The sequence below is a fragment of the Corylus avellana genome, chromosome 2 (genome assembly GCF_965113065.1).
Source record: "Corylus avellana chromosome 2, dhCorAvel1.hap1.2, whole genome shotgun sequence".
Taxonomy (NCBI): Eukaryota; Viridiplantae; Streptophyta; class Magnoliopsida; order Fagales; family Betulaceae; genus Corylus; species Corylus avellana.
In genome coordinates, this window is record NC_142491.1 from 21,696,499 (window position 1) to 21,718,377 (window position 21,879).

At 35.2% G+C, this 21,879-nt stretch overlaps 3 protein-coding genes across 3 annotated transcripts; 2 read left to right on the forward strand and 1 right to left on the reverse strand.

Moving 5' to 3' along the window:
* Positions 1-977: 977 nt before the first annotated feature.
* On the reverse strand, positions 978-1,783 carry LOC148587482 (germin-like protein subfamily 1 member 13). The gene is made up of 2 exons (XM_088513215.1): positions 1,657-1,783; positions 978-1,519 (listed from the first exon to the last, which is right to left on the reverse strand). Exons 1-2 carry the CDS (start codon positions 1,781-1,783, stop codon positions 978-980), a joined length of 669 nt encoding a protein of 222 aa, XP_088369341.1.
* Positions 1,784-5,489: 3,706 nt separating this feature from the next.
* On the forward strand, positions 5,490-6,038 carry LOC148587483 (uncharacterized). Its single transcript, XM_088512639.1, has one exon. The coding sequence runs from the start codon at positions 5,490-5,492 to the stop codon at positions 6,036-6,038; it is 549 nt and encodes a 182-aa protein (XP_088368765.1).
* Positions 6,039-6,125: 87 nt separating this feature from the next.
* Positions 6,126-20,591, forward strand: LOC148587484 (uncharacterized). The gene is made up of 6 exons (XM_088512640.1): positions 6,126-6,870; positions 8,942-9,208; positions 9,676-10,859; positions 11,318-11,663; positions 11,748-11,967; positions 20,009-20,591. Exons 1-6 carry the CDS (start codon positions 6,126-6,128, stop codon positions 20,589-20,591), a joined length of 3,345 nt encoding a protein of 1,114 aa, XP_088368766.1.
* Positions 20,592-21,879: the final 1,288 nt, after the last annotated feature.

Sequence of the window (21,879 nt, forward strand, 5' to 3'; positions counted from 1 at the left end):
GACTCCCCATACCTATAACAGTTTTAAATGATTTCAAACTTTGTCTTAGGTCTAGGGATTGTTGGCCTGTTATACACGAATTTTCACCCCCAGAGAGTTTGTCAGAGACTGTGCTAAGAGAGATCATTTGTGGTGAGCGTTAAATTGAATTTCTTAGAGTTTGAGTTATTCCTTTAATAAATCTACGGTTGAGAAGTCTATCGAAAGGTTCCGGTAAAGGATAATCACGTTGAAGAAGATTGTGAGTAAGGAGACAAGTTGTAGGCTTGTCGATCTTACAAAGCTAAGGTCTTGCAAAGGATTGTAAGTATTCCTAGTGTTTGTAATATCTGGATAATCTTTTGATAGTGATTTTCTGGATTTGGCTGCCTCGGATAGGTTTTACTTTTAGATTGGTTTCTAAAAAGTTTCATCTTCATAACCAAAATATTTGTGTCTGCCTCTTTATTGCTTTATATATTTTGGTGATTGAATTGTTTATTGCTTCATAGTATTAATTCCACATAAATTGTGATAAACAACTTTTTGGAGTTGTTAAGCGTTTTTCAGAATCCTTTTTTCTTATTTATTTATTTCAATGTATGGTAATTTATTTTTTTTAGAAAATAGGAAGGCGAAGGGCATGCATCAAGAAATTAAAAGATAAAAGCGAAATCTCAAACACTTTGTGGATTCAAAATTTTATTAAGTTTAATCATGCACTCGCTCTACCACTAAAAAAAAACTAGCCATTAATGTCGTTTTTTAAAGAACACTATTCATTAATGGAAAAAATGACACCAATCAATTAACCTTAGTTTCCATGCATGCTACATGTCGAAAAAACAAAATAAAAAGAGAGTACATAAGCAACGATTTTCTTCCATTATTATTATATATTGCCATCTCCTTACAAGAAGGAAAACATGGAAAAGTACTTTATTCAAACCGTTAGGTCTAACGGTTCATGGCGGCCATTACATATAGTTCTCTAGTTATTATGTTGCAAACTTTTTCTGAAGATCGTCAACCACATTCTTCTCTAATTGGAAGGCCTTGATGAGAACATCCGGATTGATAGGAGGATTGGCTCCAAAAACGTTCTTTGCTATGACGATGAGCCCAGGATTCTGGCTGCCGAGACCGGAGAAAGATACAGCATTCGTGTTTCCAACATTAAACTGAAAGTGAATGAGACCAATTGGGAAGACAAAGACGTCTCCCGGGTATAGAGTTTTGGTGATGAGGCGGTTATCCGGGTTAGATGTCACAAAGCCAACGTATAGAGTACCCTCTACGACTACTAGAATCTCGGTGGCACGAGGGTGAGTGTGAGGTGGATTTAGGCCGTATGGTGCAAAGTCTATGCGGGCTAGGGATACGCCTAGTGTGTTGAGGCCAGGTATTTTGGACACGTCCAAAAGAGTGACATTCGACCCGAGTTGACTTGCGGTGCTTCTAGGAGTGTTTAACCCCGGAAAGAAGAAATCGTTGGCAGTGACAAGCTTTGGGTCCTTGCAGAACTTCCCATTCACAAATACTGCAGAAAAAAGTAAACAAATAAATAAAAAGTTTGTTAATATCACAAGACACTTACATATTTAAGTAATCCCTCCTAGCATAATTACAATTGATATACGTAGATCCAAACAATCAAGAAGAAGAAGGTGTAGATACCAGCATCAATTGTACTGTTAAGTGCAACACAAAAGTCTTGCAGAGGAGCAGGGTCATAGGCAGAGGCAATGGAGCATGCCAAAGCCATGAGTGCCAAAGCTACAAGGCAATTAGGAAACCCTTTCATCCTTCTTCTGTATTATGTGAATTCTTGGTTTTGTGAGGAGTGAGAGATGTTGCATGGGAACATATCTATTTATAGCCGGGAGTGAATGAACCGGTCCATGTTTTTCACTAGATGGAGCCTGTGAGACATGTTTTTTTTCCGCAATCACATAAGAGTTGGTAAATCTTCTACTTAGGGTGACGATCTTTTATTCAGTGGTTGAACCGGCCATTACTTAACCACTTATATTTGCCGGGATTAGAAATATTGCAGCCAAATTCGACCACTTCAATTAATGGAACAGCAGGAAATATGTTCTATTAATGTTGCTTTTATAGAGATAATATATTAGAAATTAATTGAAATGCATGAAGCACCTCACCTATGTATAGCTGACCCTTTTAGCCATTTAAAATATATATTAAGCTTCGAAATAATGTAGGGGGACAGCAGGCAGCAGGCAGCAGGGTTGCTTGTATGCCATGACTATTACGAGCACTTAATTATGTTTTGAGTTGCGAAATTATTATATTGATTTGATGCATTCTACGCAAATTTAAATGTTCATAGTGCGTGAAATGCTCCAAGTCAAATGATGTTATCTTATCTCATTAAGATTATCTTCTTTTGCTCTGCTAGAAAAAGCTTTCCCAGATACTACCATTCTCCAAGGCATTTGGTATATTCTTGTCTTTTCTAGCTACTCTTTTTTTTGTTTTTTTTTTTTGTTTGTTTTTGTTATAAGATTTGAAAGATTTTTTTAGGTTGTTGGGGGAATAAATTCATGCATGCGCAACTTAATGATTCTGGTGTATTTCGTTTACAACAGAAGATCTAACTCCAAAAAAATGGTACGTTTTTTACGTGGCAAACAGTAACCTAGCTTTTGCCACATCAATAAAAGTAGCACGCCAATAATTATTTTATTGACGTGTTGAATGTGCCATGTCAATATTTGGTGACGTGGCACATTCCACACGTCAAGAAATAGCAACGTGTCAAATATTGCCACGTTGCTAAATTTAAATTCAATTTAATTTTTAAAAATTATATTTAAATAATTTAATATAGTGACGTGGTAAACTATCACACGTCAATATTTATTGACGTGCCATTGTTTCACACGTTAAAAAATTTTAAAAAAAAATTATGTATTTTAAAAAAAAATTAATGATTAATAAATATTAATAACAAAATAATGATGAACGATTAATAACAAAAATTTGATAAAAAAAAAATTTAATAAAAATTAACGATTAATCACAATTGGACATGCATAAATCCCCTCCAAACCAGTATAGAGGAAATATCTTTCAACCCATATAAAATAGTGCCAAGTGTTTTTAAACATTTAAAAGACATATTAAATTTAATCTAGATTTCCTCCATACTGGTTTGGAGAAAATTCATGTCCATAACAATTAATAATTAATAACAAAATTTAATTGCTATGTGTATAATGATTATTGTAATTAATTTTATTGTTTCCGTGTGTATATATATATATATATATATATATATATATTAAAACCCATTAAAATGTTATAAAAATCATAAAATTTAATGTGTTTGAATTATAAGCTTATAATTTATATATATTTATATTAAGGCATTTCACAATATACGAAATCTTCACATGCATTGATTATTTTTTCTTCGAAATTAATCCTACTTGTTTAATTAGACCTTTCATATATATATATATATATATAGCTAGCTAGGGTACGTATATATGTTAGTTGAAATAATTAGTGAGCTTTGAACCTATCTAGCTAACTATAGATGTTAAGGGCTAGGCAAGTAAACGGATTTTTCCGAAAACTACTGGTAAGGAAATATGCTCCAACTCACATTCCTGTAAGAAGAGCAATTCCCTAGAATAGATAACTGATGCGGGAGGATGAGAGGCACAAGACGGTGAAAAACTGAATTTTTTGGCAACCGTTTTCCAAGCTCGATTCAAGTTGTGGAAGGAATTGTTTTTCAAGCTGTTTTCACGGCTGTGAAAGGACCTTTTTTTTACGTGTGACGATGAATGAAGAATGAATGGCAGACGATCTCAGCCGGATGTGGGGGAGTTTCTCACTTTCTGAGGTGGAGGAGGATGAACTGGAGATCAATAACCATGCTTGGGAGGAAGGAACCACTAGGGGTAAAACCTGTGTGGTAGGGAAATTGATTGCAGATCATCTGGTGAGTAAGGAGATTATCCGAGCCACCCTACTACGGGGTTGGAAACCGTTGGGAACCCCATCCTTCAAGGTATTGGGCGATAATCTCTTTCTGGTGGATTTTGTGGATGAGAAAGATAAGAAATGAGTATTGGAGGGTAGGCCTTGGGTTTTTTAGGGTAACCTATTTGCAGTTGAAGATTACGATGGTTTAACTATCCCATCAAAAACCCTTTTGATAAAGCAGCATTTTGGGTACGGATGATCAATCTACCCTTGGCATGCATGAGTTTGACTATTGGCCATCAGATTGGATCATCGATGGCTCATGTGGAAGAGGTGGATGTAGATAAAGGTGGAATGGATTGGGGTGAATACCTGAGGGTAAAGATTACCTTTGATCTGCAGAAACCATTAATGAGAGGGAGAATTTTGAAGATAAATGGGTCCAAAACATTGATCTCTTTCCAGTATGAACGGCTCCCTAAAATCTATTTTAGCTGTGTGGTGATATAGCATGGGATGACGGGGTGCCCAGAGAGAAATAATGGCCAAAAACAACATGCACCAACTACTTTCGGGTCGTGGCTACGACCGACATCCCCTAAAAGGGTGTTTGGATGAAGGTTTGGCCAGGAACCAGAAAAAAGAGACCCACCACAGCATCAGCGTGAGAACTTGGGTGGTTTTGGACGGCAGGGATATGGGCGTCGATCTTCACCTGGTAGTCAGAAACCGTCGTATCAAAGTCAAGATGGAGGTGGTTCGCAGCCAGGGCCGGCGGAGCGTGGGGAGTAGTCACATATGGAAAGAAATACGAGAAATAAAAACTTTCCTTCCAAGGACAGATCCTCGGTACAATCAGGGAGCGAGATTGGCGAAATTTTGAATGAAGAGAACCAAGGAGATGGGGTGGATGAAGACTTGAATGGCGTGAATCAAGGAGGTGCAATGGGTGGAAATTTGAATGCCGAAATTTCAAGAGGCGATTTCGATGGGGATTTGGGAACTAAAACGCATGGAGATACAGATGAGATGTTTTCTGTGCATACTCCTATGGAAATCTTGGCTGATATGGAGAAAGGTGTGCATGGATACCATAGGGGATCGGCCTTTGAATCTATTAATAATTTTGTAGATGAGTTGGCACAAAAGGAGAAACAGACAGCAGGACACATGGTAGAAGGGAAGTGTGATGAAAATATTTCTGAGTTGTATGACGATGGTGGGCATAGGGGGACAAAAAGATCCAGAAATTCAGGTTATAGTTTCTTTACTATGTCTGATGTGGAGAAACGGATGAAACGCGCCCTCTCTGCCAATTTAGTGAGTTCATGAGGGGCTAGTGATGAAACATGGAGACAGAGTGGCCGACCAAAGACCTCAGTGTTTACTAATGGTGACAATCGCGGTAAAAGTAAAATGAATGGTTTTAATGAGAAGGGGGCAGAAGTAGGGAAATCATGTCGACCGAAAGGAAAATCTAGAATGGTGCAAAAAAATGACAAAAGTGGATCAGAACTGGCAGTGGCTGGAAACTAGCCCCGCTGACTGCAATGAGCATCTTAAGTTGGAACTGCCGAGGGCTTGGGAACCTTCGGACAGTTCGAGAACTTTGCCGTTTGGTGAAAGACAAGATACCCAATTTAGTTTTCTTAATGGAAACTAAGTTACGTAAGAATAAGATGGAACGTGTGCGAATTCAGCTGGCTTTTGAGCATGTGTTTTTGGTTGATTGTGTGGGGAAGAGTGGTGGACTAGCTCTACTTTGGATGTCGGACGCTGGAGTGGAAATCCAAAACTATAGTCATCGACATATAAATGCGAAGGTGTGCTCTTCCCCAACTATACCACAATGGAAACTTACATGTTTCTATGGTCAGCCGGATCCTAGCAAGAGACCGGAGGCATGGAGTTTACTTCGATATATCGCTCGAATGGATCCTATCCCTTGGATCTATCTTGGTGATTTCAATGAAATCCTTAGTGCCGATGAAAAATTTGGAGGGAATAGACGTCAAAGGGGATTGATGGAAAATTTCCAAAACACTTTGGAGGTGTGTGGATTATCGGACTTAGGTTATAGGGGACCTAAGTATACATGAAATAATGGTAGAGAAGGGGCCGATTTTACTAAAGAGAGAGTTGACCGAGTGGTGGCAAATAGGGAGTAGTGTGAACTATTTCACGGTATGGAGGTTGAGGTTGGGGTCTCACTTTGTTCTAATCACTTTCCAATTTGGGTGCTGCTGAAGGACCAGATTATAAGCCATAAAGGACCACACAGATTCAGATTTGAGGCTGGGTGGAACTTGCATGCCAAGTGCCGTGAACTTATAGCAAAATCGTGGGAGGGCCATATGACCCACGCAGCAGACCTATGGCAAGTTATGGCGTGCAAAATGGAAGAGTGCAAAACATCTTTGCTGCGATGGCAAAGCGAAGAGTTAGAGAAACCGAAATGGGATTTTATCAAACAAAGTAAAAAGCTGGCTATTTTACAAGGGGTTGAAACTGTTCCAAATGTGGGGAAAGCTATAAAACTCCAAAAAGACTTAACAATCTTGATGGAGCAAAAGGAATTAAAATGGAGGCAGCGGGCAAAAACGGATTGGCTTAAATTTGGCGACCGAAACTTGAAGTTTTTTCACGCTTGTGCAAGCCAACGAAGGCAGTTCAATAAAATTGATCAAATTTGGGATGAGGGAGGTGGGGTATGGGAAGGTCAAGAATGGGTTGGAAGGGCATTTGTAAGCTATTTTGCTAGCTTGTTTACTGCAAGAAATGATGTTAATTATGAAATGTGCTTGGGTGGATTGGGAAGACGTATAACAGAGGAAATGAATGAGTCCTTTGTAAGGCCTTTTATTGAGGAAGAGATTCGGCATGCTCTATTTCATATGGCTCCCCTTAAAGCCCTTGGACCGGATGGCTTCTGTAGTGTCCCAGAATTTTCAAAGCTATTTAAATAGATTATTTTGATAATGATGTATTTTAATATCCATTGTAGCTAAGGATTTTAATTCTTGGGAAATTTATGAGAGTGGTAATTAGAGAATGGTAATTGGTGAAATAATAGGATAGTAAATGGTAGGTATAAGGATGGTAGAATAAGAAGGTAGAATAGTATAGGTAGAATAGTATAGGGTTGGTAGAATAGTATAGGGTTGGTAGAATAGTATAAGGTTGGTGAAATAGTATAGAGTTGGTGAAATAGTAAAATGAGGGTATAATTGTAAATTGAAGGTAGAATAGTATTTGATTTTCTCCTATAAATAGAGCTCTTCTCCTTCACAATTTTCACCACTCATCTCCTCTCCCATCTCTTGCATATATTCTTCCTTCTTCCGCTTTTTACTCGGTCTTTCTTCTTTCTAAGAGTGTTTACTCAGAACAGAGAGAGAAAGGGCGAGACAAAGCGCTACAAGAAAGAAAGAACACAAGAGATAGCGGACTTTAGAAATTAGTTTCAAAAGATATACTAGTGGTGTTAGTCATATTGGAGCAACTAGATTCCTTCATACCACTTTTAGCTTCAGTCTAGAGGTAAGTAAATTCACTACCCCTTCTAAAATTACTTCATGTCATGCTATTTATTCATTCTTTAGTAAATTGTAAATGATTATTTTATTTACGTATTATGAAGTTATGTTGCATGCATGAAGGATTTCTAAAAGAATTATCTAGAAAGTTTCTATTTATTTAAACGCTTTATAAGTACAACAAGTTTATATTTGAAAAGATTTCCATTTTGAGAAAAGAAAGTTGAGAAATGATGATGATTATAAGAAAGAAAAATGATGATAAACCCTCCTACATGTTGCCCTAAGATGCATCAAAAGAAGTACAAAGAAAAGTACAAGAGATGAGATAAAATGTTTATGAAATGAGGGCACATGTATGGAGGAGAGTATTTTTGGCCCCAAGATAAGTAAGAATGAGAAGAGTTCGGTACCGATACTCGGATGGAGGCGAAACCACTGAAGGAGGCTATGCCAGAAGGTAGTATTCCATCAACAGACCGTTGAGTGCACCAAGAAAAAGAGTTAATTGACGGTCGGGCATGGCTGAGGCCACAGTTCAGTGCCATGGTCACAAGGACCCGCAACCCTCGTGCACAGGGGTAATAGTGTACATGGGCCCTATTATGAGAAAATGATACTATATTTTCAACGATGATATGCTATGATGATTTACAAAGATTATTTATAATGATGCATTATGATGATGATTTATAAAGATGATTTACAACGATGATCTATTACTAGATGTAATAGTATGTATATGTTACGGGAGATGCAACCGTACATACAGATATTATTATGGCTAGAATTATATTTATTTGCAAAAACGATTTTCAAAACTGAGAACAAGGAGTAAAACTATTTATGGTTGTGGATTTTACTTGCTGGGCCCCCTTTGGGCTCATTCAGTTTTATTTCTTGTTTTCAGGTAGAAAAGATGCTGGAATAGGAGGCCGGAATGGGGTGGGAATAATTATTAATTTTCAAAGTCTTTTCATATCAGTGATTATAATAATATGATATTCCGCAACTAAAGTTTAATGTTTTCTAATTTCGCTTGTAATAAAATCTCTTAAATAATGTTTTATACATTTTTTGTATCCTTTAAAATCAAGTACTCTGATAGACCTTATAGGTCTTTGCAAGAACTTTTGCTGTAAAAGAAGAAAAGTGGCAAACTCAGCCTTAACGGGCTGGGGATGTTACAGCTTCAATGCTGGCTTCTTTCAAAAACACTAGGATATTATGGGACCTGAGGTTTGCAAAGCTACTCTTTACTCCCTAAATAATGCTATTCTTGATTGCGAGCTAAATTCCACTTTTATAGCACTTATTCCTAAAATTAAAAATCTCACGTGTTACGGAATTTAGACCGATTAGTCTGTGCAATGTAATATATAAAATTATTTCAAAGGTTTTGGCTAATAGGCTTAAGGTGTTTTTACCCCACTTTATCTCCCATTACCAAAGTGCCTTTATCCCAGGGAGGTTGATATCTGATAACATTTTAGTTGCCTACAAGACCCTTTATACGATGAACACGCAGATGAGGGGTAAGAAAGGCTATATGGCAGTCAAAATTGATATGGGTAAGGCCTATGACAGGGTGGAATGGGGGTTTTTGGCAGCAGTTATAGGTAAAATGGGTTTTGCGCCGAGGTGGATTCAACTTGTCATGATGTGTGTTACTTTAGCGCATTATGCAGTTTTGGTGAATGGGATACCGATGGGGAGGATAACCCTTTCCCGGGGTATTCGCCAAGGAGACCCTCTTTCTCCATATTTATTCTTGATTTGTGCGGAAGCATTGAGCTCTTCCCTATTGGTGGGCAGATAGAATAGGTGTGCTAAAGGGTGTACCCACATCCAAGAGGGGTCCACGACTTAATCACCTCTGTTTTGCTGATGATAGTTTACTTTTTTGCAGAGCAGATTTGGGTCACTGGAATAGATTAGCCTCCCTACTTTAGAACTATGAAATGGCCTCGGGTCAAAAACTGAACACTTCTAAGACGGCTATCTACTTTAGTCGGAATACCCCTCAAGCGGTAAGACAAACAATTCTTGAAGTGTCACGAATCCTAAGCTCCCAAAGATGATAGGTACATGGGATTGCCAGCGTTGGTGGGGAAATCTCGAACAAAAGAATTCAAGAGTATTATTGACAAAGTGTGGAAGCGTCTGCAAGATTGAAAACTTAAACTTCTATGGCAAGCAGGGAGGGAAATATTACTTAAGGCGGTGATGCAAGCCATTCCGACTTATTGCATGAGTGTCTTCATGCTTCCCAAAGCATTGTGCTCCAAGATTAATTCTCTAATGCAACAATTCTGGTGGGGAGCTTCGAATATACGATGGATGAGTTGGAGCAAAATGGGTATTCCCAAATCCCAAGGAGGTATGGGATTTAGGGATTTCAAATGTTTTAAGAAGGCACTCCTCGCTAAGCAATGTTGGCGGCTTTGGCAAACACCCGATAGCTTAGTCTCCCAAATTATGAAGGCAAAGTATTATGTCAATAGTTCGGTTCTTGAGGCAAAATTAGGGAGCAAGCCCTCCTATACCTGGAGGAGTATTTTGGGCTCATGTGACCTACTAAAGGAAGGATTATTTTGGAAGATAGGAAATGGTGAAAATACAAAGATTTGGGGCGATAAATGGGTACCAATTCCTACCACTTATGCAATCCACTCGGCTCCAAAGGTGCTAAATCAGGATGCTAAAGTTGTGGAACTTATTGATCGAGAATTACATGGATGGAACAAAAGGTTGCTTGAAGCTTGTTTTCTCCCTGAGAAGGTAAATGCAATTCTAAAGATCCATGTCAGCATATACTGTAATGATGAGGTCATCTGGAGGGACACCACCAATGCCTTGTTTACAGTTAAGAATGCTTACCATGGGGCTATGAGACGGGCATCTCAGTTGCAAGCTAGCAGCTCCTCTAGCGGTGCAAACAAGGCGATGTGGGGCACTTTGTGGAGTTTAAAAATCCCAAATGCGGAAAAGAATTTCCTATGGAGAGCTTGCCATGAAATCTTTCCAACAAAAGCGAGTTTATATAGAAGAAAGATCACCAAGGATGCGTTATGTCCTATTTGTGCTCTTGAGGAGACGTGCTTCCACATCTTGTGGGGCTGCCCCTCAGCGAGAGATGCGTGGTGTGGGAGTATCAAGAAGTTTCACAAGAGTTCTCTTACTGGGCCAACGTTTGGCCAGGTGGTAGAAGCGATGATCCAGATGTGCAATAATGAGGAACTTCGGTTGTTTGCGGGGATTGTGCATCACGTGTGGTTCCGCAGAAACGAGTTTGTTCATGAGGGCTCTTTCACTCACCCGGACGTGCTGGTCCACCAAGCTAGAGTGGCTGTAGCTGACTTTTCTGCAGCAAATGTTCGAGAGGTAGCTCCCGTTTCCATTCTCGAAGAACCTATCGGAGGCAACAGTGAGTGCAACCTTTGAGGTGGCGCTCACTGTTGTCTGTTATCTGGTAGGGAGAGAGTGGCAAGTGGGAAAGTTGACGTATTATGAGACTGATTTCTTGTGATGTATGGATGAGCTTTTAAAACTCTTATTGATTTGATCTATTAATAAAAGTGCTTACTTTTTCTTCAAAAAAGAAAAAAAGCTGTTAAGTATATATATATTATAGCGTAAATATACCTTTCATGGACTATCAAAAAATCAAGTGATATAAGAAGCACTTTTTATTTATTTCTTTTTAAAAATTAAATAGTTAATTAGTAGCTCGCTAGGTTTTATAAAACTTCAGCTGGGATTGCCCTACAACCAGTGACGTTTGGGGAGGAAGTAAAATTAAATTGCAAAAGTGCTCAATTGGGGGTGGTGATTTCGGACAGATATTCAAAGAGGTGGCGTCTCGTTGTGATAAGGAGGAGCTGGAGCTTTTCGTGGTAGTGGCCCGACGTCTTTGGTTGCGTCGAAATGACTTCATTCATGGTAGCAATTTTACACACCCATCCCAGGTTGTGCAAGACTCTGTGAAAGCCTTGTCTGATTTTCAGAAAATAAACGAACGACAGAGGAGGCACGAAACAACAAAGGAGGTGGAACGAACTCTTTGGCAGCCACCACCGTGTGGAATGGTTAAATTCAATTCGGATGCGGCAGTGGATGCTAAGGAAAAAATAATTGCTTCGGCAATCGTAGCTAGAGATGAGAAGGGATCCTTCTTGGCTGCACTCAGTAAACAAATTCGCACTGATATCAGCCCCGTAGGAGCAGAAACTTATGCTGCACTCCATGCAATTTAGTTTTGCATTGAACAAGGCTACTCGAAGGTATGGTTTGAAGGTGATGCATTGCAGGTCGTTAAAGAAGTAAAATTAGAGACACCCTATGAAAGTATGCATGGGCATTTAACCGAAGCTATAAAGGAACGTCTCCAAGGGTTGGACCAGGCAATTTTCACACACACCCGGAGAGAGGCAAATACGGCTGCCCACGAACTAGCTGTAAGAGCTAGGACCCATGTCATAGATATAGTCAGGTGGACATCCATCCCACCATGTATCTGTGGTATTGTAAGGCGAGAGGAACCATTTCCCTCCCTTTGATTTTGTCTTTTTGAGAATCAATAAAAGCATATGACTCTTATTCCAAAAAAATAAAAAATAAAACGTCAATAATTATTGAAGTGCCATTATTTCACACATCAAAACTTAATTAATTAATAATATTAATTATTTGTTTTAAAAAAATATTAGATAACAAAATTTAATTGGTACCTATATTATGTAACAAAATTTAATTTGTATATGTATAATTGGTATATGTCATCGTATATTAAGAGATATATTCAAACCCATTAAAATTTTATAAAACTAGTTAATGCTCTTGTCTCTTATATGCAATGCTTTCACTATATATGGTCATTATATGTGCTTTGTATTCTTTAAATTTATTGTTATTAACTAATATTAGGTAACAAAATATATATGGCTATTAATTAATAATAAAAATTGTGCAATGCTTTCACTATATATGGTTATTATATATATGTGCTTTATATTATTTAATTTATGGCTATTAATTAATAGTAGGTAACAAAATATATATGGTTATTAATTAAAGTGATATAGTATTAATACTTATCACGTTTTCAATACTGTAGGAATACTAATACATATATGTATTATCTTAGTCTTAAGTATATAATATTTTTTAAAAAATAAGTGATCATATAAATTTTTTCTATTATTATTTTCAATATATTTTCTTGACGTCTCAAATGTAACGCGTCAATAATTTCTTGACGTGTCACATTTTGACACATCAATAATTATTGACGTGCCATTATTTCACACGTCAAAAATTAGTTAATTAATTAATAATATTAATTATTTGTTTTAAAAAAATATCATATAACAAAATTTAATTGGTACCTATATTAAGTAACAAAATTTAATTGGTATATGTATAATATATATGTATAATTGGTATATGGTTATTAATTAATATTAGGTAACAAAATATATATGGCTATTAATTAATAATAAAAATTATGCAATGCTTTCACTATATATGGTTATTATATATATGCGCTTTATATTCTTTAATTTATTGCTATTAATTAATAGTAGGTAACAAAATATATATGGTTATTAATTAAAGTGATACAGTATTAATACATATCACGTTTTCAATATTGTAGAAATATTAATACATATGAGAATAAGTAAATAGTATTTTAAAAAAAATAAGTAATCATATAATTTTTTTTCTCTTATTATTTTTAATATATTTTCTTGACGTGTCAAATGTAACACGTCAATAATTTCTTGACGTGTCACATTTTGACACGTCAATAATTATTGACGTGGCATTTTAACACGTCAATAATTATTGACGTGTCATTATTTCACACGTCAAAAATTAATTAATTAATAATATTAATTATTTTTTTTAAAAAAATATTAGATAACAAAATTTAATTGGTACCTATATTAGGTAACAAAATTTAATTGGTATATACACAATATATATGTATAATTGGTATATGGTTATTAATTAATATTTGGTAACAAAATATATATGGCTATTAATTAATAATAAAATTATGCAATGCTTTCACTATATATGGTTGTTATATATATGCGCTTTATATTCTTTAATTTATGGTTATTAATTAATAGTAGGTAACAAAATATATATGGTTATTAATTAATAATAAAAATTATGCAATGCTTTCGCTATATATGGTTATTATATATATGTACTTAATTTGTATCCTTTAATTTATCCGGAAATAATTAATATTAGGTAACAAAATATATATGGTTATTAGTTAATAATAAAAATTATGCAATGCTTTCATTGTATGATTATTTTCTTGATGTGTCACATGTGGCATGTCAAGAAATTCTAGACGTGCCACATGTGACACGTCAATAATTTATTATCGTGTCTACTGTGGACACGTCAAGAAACCTCCTCAAGAAGGCGCGAGCCCAACTAGACCCCTTTTTCTTTTTTTTTCTATCCTTTTCCCTCCTCTTTTTCTTTCTCCTCCCATGTGTCCCCACAGCCTTCCTTTTAGAATAAGTTTGATGGTGTTTGTTTTGTCATTTTTTTTTTCTTTCCTTTTTCTTTTCCTCTTCTAGAAGAGATCTCTTCCTTATTTTTTTTCCTTTCTCCTTCTCCTTTTAACTAATTTCTTCTCCCAAATTCCTTCTTTCTGCATGTCTTTCAATTCTCACTTATATAAATATATATATTCCTTTTTTTTTTTCTTCCTCTTCTCACGCCCACCTCCATTGTTTGTAGCTTAAACAAAAGAAAAGAAAAGAAGAAAAGGAACCTGGGAGAGAGGAGGAAAAGGTGAAGAAGAAAGAGAAATGGAGAGAAAAGGGAAGGGGTCTGAATATTTGGGGATTTTAAGGTATAAATACTTGAATTTTAGTTATTCTAGATCTATTAGTCTCTTATATAGAAGTTTTTTTTTTGTTGTTAAATTTGCTAACCCACTTTTAGATTTGTTCTTCCACATTATTTGGGGGTTTGAAGTATTTTAGGAATTTCTGCCGGATGTTTAAAGATTGGAGCACCTCTGTAGTGATCACTTTTTGCTCTTACTGGGTTAGGGATTTTTTTCGCTCTTTGATTTTGATTGGGTTTCCAATTTTTGGTTTGATTCTGGATCCCTTTTTTTGATCTGCAGATAGTGAGCTGGGTTCCGGTGCTTTTACTATATGTAGTTCCAATTTTTTGACAAAATTTTTACCAAGAAGGAAATTGTCGTAGAGAGAGAAATGGAAGCTGCAGAGAGAGATGCAGAGCTCTAGAGTTTGGAAGAGGAAGTGAAAGAGAAGCAGGGGGCTGTAGAGATCGAGAGAAAGAGAGACAGTGAAATGGCCTGGCCATGGAGAAATGAAGGGAGAGAGAGAGAAAGAGATGATGGTGAAATTTTTTTTTTATTAAAAAAAATAATTTTAATTAAAAAATAATTTAAATTAATAAAATTTTTAATTGAAAAAAACATTCCAGAAAAAGTTTTTTAAAAAAGAAAAATTATTATTTTTTAATAATTTTTTAAAATTTACTAACGTGTCAAAATTGACACGTCAGTAAATTTATTGACGTGTTATATTTTAACACGTCAATAAATTATTGACATGGTGAAATTTGACACGTCAATAAATTACTGACATGTCAAATTTTATTGAGGTGGTAAAATTTGACGCGTCAATAAATTACTAACGTGTCAACTTTTGACACGTTAGTAATTTAATGACATGTTAAACTATAACACATCAACAAAATTTATTGACGTGCCAAATAGTAATACATTAACAAATTTTGAAGTGTCAAACAGTAACACGTCAGTAAAAAAGATTTACTGACTCATGTTTTTGACCTTCAATACACGTCAAAAACACCACGTCAAAAAAGTTTTATGACATGTCAGACATCATGACATGTCAGAAAACTCTGGTTAAGAAAAAAATAATTTTTTTGTAGTGTTTATTGCATTATTTTGATTATACTCTTTAGTTGAAATAATGTTATATATTTTAGTTGAATTAGATGAACTAAATGAAAGGATGTAAAAATCTGTCATTAATTTTTTTTTTTTTCTTTAACATTTTGCAATAGAAACATAATGGAAAATGCAACAATTTCACGACAGAGAAGATGGAGTATTATAAAAGACAACAAATTGAGGCATTAGTGTGAGTAGTGGAAGTAGGTCTAAGCAACTTAGAAATTACAACATGGTTCAACCAATGAATTCAACTTCTCCGAGTATGATGGACAATAGAAACGAAATGAAAAAGATATAGGATACATAAAAAATTTACAGTACTATTACAAAATAAAGTAATATATATATATATACACACACTAATCTCTTATAACATTATTTTTTTTTTCCTTTACATCTACACAATATTTTCCTACATAATTTGATGCATCTTCTAATTAAATTCAATACTTACATGAAATAGAAGACGAACAAATCTTCACTCAACATTCTTCTTCACCTATTAAAGATGTAAAATCAAATGATAATGACATGCCAATCAAATTGATTTGCAAACGAAAGCAAGATACTTAACACAGTAATTTGAAGAATAAGAAAGTTTCAAAATATGAGCATAAGAAGTTTCAAAACATGAGCCAATCTTCAATACATTGAGAAATGACAAGTCTCATAACCAAATTTACATTAATTGAGAATGTTCAAGAATTTTTTTAATGCACTCATGATTGAGAATGTTCACGTGTGAAGCTTGGCACGTCACCTTCAAAAGGTGACGTGATGATTTTTACACGTCACCAATTAGTGATGTGTGAACAGTGCCATTAACCCCATTTGCAGTCTCATGGTTTTCTGCCATTTTAAAAACGACATTACTCACATGTCACCACCCTATTAGTGATGTTTTTTGACCTAAAAACGTCACTAATGGGTAGTCATTAAAGCATGAATTTTTTGTAGTGTCATTTTTTTCTTTTTATTTTTTCCATTAATTGGAATTTAGACAATTGCTATATATATATATTTTTTTTTACAAATGTGCTTCTATGTGGATATCAAATATAAATTAATACAATAATAAAACACCCCGCGCATTGCATTAAATATTGAGTGAAATATGTGTTTTATTTTGTATTACAAGGAAGAGAGAAGATTTTGTTTATTTTACTTGGTATTTTTCTGAAATGATTAGAATTTTATGGTTTTCATCAACAATATTAAAGTTTCAGATTAGTATTTTGATAATCAGAATTCATATTTTCTTCTTGGTATTTTTCTTTTGTTTTATACTTTTCATTAAATACATGTTTAATACGCTTAAAAAAAAAGTACATGTTCAGTAATGTACTTGTGTATAACTTTTAGTATATATTTTTATTAAAAGAGGCGTGATAGATTTTTTCACACACCTATTTTAACTTATAATGAAAAGTAAGATGGGATGCGTTTAAGTTTTTAAATTAAATTAAAATGAAGAATCTCGTGCATAGCGTGAGTTATGTGCTAGTATTTACTAAATCATAGACTCACACGTCTACCTGTAAAATTGTGGTAATTTAACAAATGTCACTTATGAAAATGAAAACCAACAAGTGTATTTGGACTTTTTTCCGTGGGACTTGCATCAGGCCCCTACCAATGGAAGGGCTGACTTGAGCAAAGTTTACTGCAGATGTTAGAATATATCCCTCATGTGGCATGTTTTGATAGTAATGTTATGAATTAGAAACTCTGGTATATTTTATAATTGAGTTAGGTGAAAAAATTAGACATTTCCCGCTTACGCCTTGTATTTGAAGCAGGGGCGTTACATGTTTGGATTTATGGTCAGAAATATATAGGACTTGTTTTTCTTATAAATGTGATCAGAAATAAAGGAATATAGTATTTTTTTTTTTTTTTTTTTTTCTACATCAAAATATGGAAAGAGCAAGTAGGAAACAAAAGTGACAAGGAAAAATCTGATCGACATCAGCTTTTGGTACATAATAGGAGAAAAATATTAAATATCCAGAATCAATTCATAGGATCTCTCTTCCCTATATTCTAATTTACCTAATTTCTCCTCTATGTGATCGGAAGCTATCTCTCAAATTGTTAAGATCATGTGCCTTTCGTAATTTGAATGGGAAATTGTTAAGATCATGTGCCTTTATCACACAAGCTTGTGGGATAAAAGAAAGATTTTGATCTATTTGATTAAACAAGTAGATTTTATGCATGCAGGATTCGGTATGTGGATGGTGTTAAGGAATTTTTTGGTTTGATGTAGGCTTCCTAATTGATATACATACTCATTTAGTCTTTTTACATGATATACACATTAGAAGTACATAAGGAAAAAGTGAAGTCCGAAAGGTAGGCAACCCATTTGACATGTTTGAGCGCAGTAGAGTTTTTGTTGGCCATTGATGCACTTGAGGGCCTCATGACTAGTGATAAGGATGTACTCCTTCTGCACCAGATAATGACGTCAGTGCTTCAAAGACTGTACATGACATGAAACTCCAAGTCATATATAGGTGGAATAGTTCTTTTTGGACCCCAATTACATTTCACTGAAAAAGGTGATCGGACACCTCTCTTGACTTAGGATGTCCCCAATGCTAATTGAAAAACCCTAAACAGATAAATATCACAATTTTATGTGGAATTAACGGATATTTAAATCTAAGCAAACAATCACCAAACACAAGTAAAATCAAACACAAAGATTTTGGTGATGAAGATGAAACCTTTTAGAAAAAGTTTTAAAAGTAAAACCTCTCCGGGATAGACAAACCTAGGAAATCACTATCAAAAGATTATCCAGAGATTACAGACACTAGGAACATTTACAACCTTTTGCAAAACCTTGGCTCTGTAAGATCGACAAGCCTCCAACTCATCCCCTCGCTCACAATCTTCTTCAATATGATTCTTCTTTATTGGACCCTTCCGATAAACTTCAATTAAGCACACAATCAAAACTAACAAAAATCCTCTAAGAGGAATAATTTGGCTTTCAACAAATATTCTCTCTCAACACAGCCTCTCACAAAACCTAGCCTCCTCTTTTCTTTTTCTTTTTCTTTTTTTTTTTTTTTTACATCTCTCTCTCTATAAAGTTATTTATATATGAGAGAATCAAACCCTAGCCATGTCACCCATTAAAACACGTTTTTTGGGCATTCTACGACAGGTAGTCCGGACGGGGGTAGTTGCCCGTCCGGACAGAACTAGTTTTCACGAAGAAAACTAATTCTCGTACTGTGGTGTCCAGATAGCATTGTTCCCCTATCCGGGCTGCCACTGCTTCAACAAAGAAAGTGAGTCTCTGTTTTTTCTGTCCGGACATGGAGAACTTGCTGTCCTGACAGCCACTTCTCATCTTCTTGAATCTCCACTTCTCAGCCCCTTGGATCTCTTGGAATACTGTTGAGTCTTTGGATTACCGAATTAGCCAACAAAAGCTAACACTAATGCCAGATGCTAATACACTACAAGAAACTTGCTCATTAGTAGCGACTAGTACTTGTCATTGCTATTTTGCTAATGAGCACTTTATTGCCACAATTTTTCAATAGCAGCAACATATCACTACAAATGTGGTCACAATTGATGGTGTGAGGCAAATGATCAGTAGCAGCGACTTGTTGGGTCGCTGCTAATGATCACTCAACAGCAACAAGAAATATCACCTCTAAACACTATAGAATTGAAACCATATGTAACAGTTGATGATCTATTACTAGCGACGACACATCTAGCAACGAAACTTCTATCGCTGCTAATTAATGATCTATCCCTAGCAGCAACACTTCTAGCAATGATCATTAATTAGCAATGACACTTCGGTCACCGCTAATGATCTATCAATAGCGGCGACATATGGGTTTGCCGCTAAGGTCGTGAAAATTTTTTTAAGAAATTAAATAAGTTTTTATTTTTAAAAATTAAATAAAAAACAAATCCCAAAAATAGAAACAATTTTAGTGCTCTCTAAATCAACCAAAATAATAAAATCATACCATCTCTTATATATCCATTTCTTATTCATTTTTTGGTAAATCTATGATTGAATATGTGAGACCTATATGTAGTACCACATATTCACTGAAAGATTTGTCAATTCTTTTATATATATATATATATTCTTTGTCGAATTAAATCGTTCTTCCTCTTCTAAATCTGCCTGAGATATTGCCCTCTCCTACTTCCCCCCAAATTTTCACTGGATTCCTGAACATCCTCAGAAAAATTTGGCTTATTATTCTACTATCTTAAAACAAACTGATTCTGTCTCCTTCAAAGCTATTCTTGACAGGAATAATCCCCAAAAGATACTTTATCATAGTGTCTATTTCAAAAGGATTATCACTGAAAAGGAATGGGGTAACCATCCCTCTGTCGCAAAATCCCTTAACGGATTTTCTATCCCTTGCACTTATTATGATTATGTCGATGCCTGGTTTAAATTCTTACTTTACCAAACCTCTGTTTTTGATCATTCTTGATTTGTTAATTTTGACAAGAATTTCACTGGTATCCTTCCCCTTTGGTTCTCCAGATGGTGGAACCAATTTGGCCTTCTCCCTGATAGCCTCCCTCTCCAACTAGTTGAAGCTTTCCAAATGTTCAAGAACAACTATAAAGTTGATTCTTATGGTTCTAAGTTTCCATCTATTCTCTATTTTGTCAAAAAATTCACAATTCCATGGATTCTGAAATGGCAATATCACCTTTCAAAAGACAAAATCCAACGGCATTGGTATATCAAATGGTGGGATAAGTGCTCACTGGTTGATTCCATTGTCATCTCTGTCAAAGAAATGTCTCATGTCACTAAGACTCCTGCTTTGCCACTAACAGCTAAATCTTCACATCTGATTACTCCCAACATATTTTCCTCCCCAAAAGAAGAAAAGGAAATATCCCCTGTTTCTTCCCCTTCCACTGCATCTAGCTCTTCCAAGAAGAAATCTTCTTCAAAGAAGAAAGAAAAGATCAAAGCCCTCCTTGCTGCCCTTGAAGATGATTCTGACAACGACGACGAAGAAGAAAAATCTGCATCGTCCCAGAAGCCCCTTCAAAATCCTTACTACGAAGACACACAAGAATACTATCCTTACCCAGGGATTGAAGACTTGTGAATAGCCTCATAACGGCTCTTGATTGGACCATAACGGCCACAGTTTTTCCCAAGAAAAAATATTTGCTACCATTCCATTATCGGTTGGTTCTCAGATCACTATTCATGACAACAGTAAAGAAAAAATCTAAGATCTTCAACGGATCACTGTTCATCATGATTTGAAGTTACTGTGCATTGTCACGGATGACACTGTACAGGATTACTGTTTAGATGCACTATTCACTTCACTGTTCAAGATTTGTCTGCCGACATTACAGTGCCAACAACAACTGTTCAAGATTGGCTACTTTCACTGTTTTAGATTGACGTCAAACGTGCCTCCACTGCTCACTTTTGACTGCATTAACGCGGCATCTGCTTTCACTGTTTTGTTCATGATTGTATTTTGTTTTATTCAATGTGATTAGCCTATATAACGGGCTCCCATCCCCTATTGTAAGGCAGAGGTTTTCCAGAGGTCTTCTAACTTCTTCAGAAACTTTCTTGCCATTCCCCTGTCTTAATATTCTCCTGTCTTATCTTCTGTCACTTACTTCAGTAAGCACTATCACTTACTCTTGTAAGCCTTGTCTAAATCTGTAACGATTTTAAGCTTTTTAACAAGCTTTGTTTATCTTATCTACTGTCTATATATATATATATATATATATATATATATATATATATATATATATAAGATTCTTACTATTCCGATTTTACAGATTGGAGATAGAAAGTAATTGTTATTCACACAAGGAACAATAAAATATAGTACGACCTTAGGATGATTCTAAATCATTAAGTTGTTCCTGGATGGGTCAACTGCATTTTGAAATATCAAATCATTATACTATGAACTTCTGAATTTATAAACAAAATATTTCTTAATCGAAACATCATGAATTGACTGAGTGTTTGCGTGTAGAACAGATTAACAACAGCAGGCAGAAACATGCAGTAACAACGTAACATATATATATAATTGAGCACAATCACAATACGAAAAACGAAAAAGGATGAAAATATCTAAAGTTTTTTAATGACATAACAGGGTGTATGACTCATCAATATTATTCATCAAATAAAAATTCAACCTAAAGTGTAAAAAAATTCCGCCTATGAAACATCATGACAGAATATTGTTAATTATATTTCTGTCTCAAACCTGGTCGTTGGAGGAATTTATCATGGTGTTATTGGAAGACTTCCCTGGAATTTAACAAAACGACAGGATTCGTGGCTCTTATATATATATATATATATATATATATATATATATTCTTGTTTAAGTAATATTTTTTGTTACA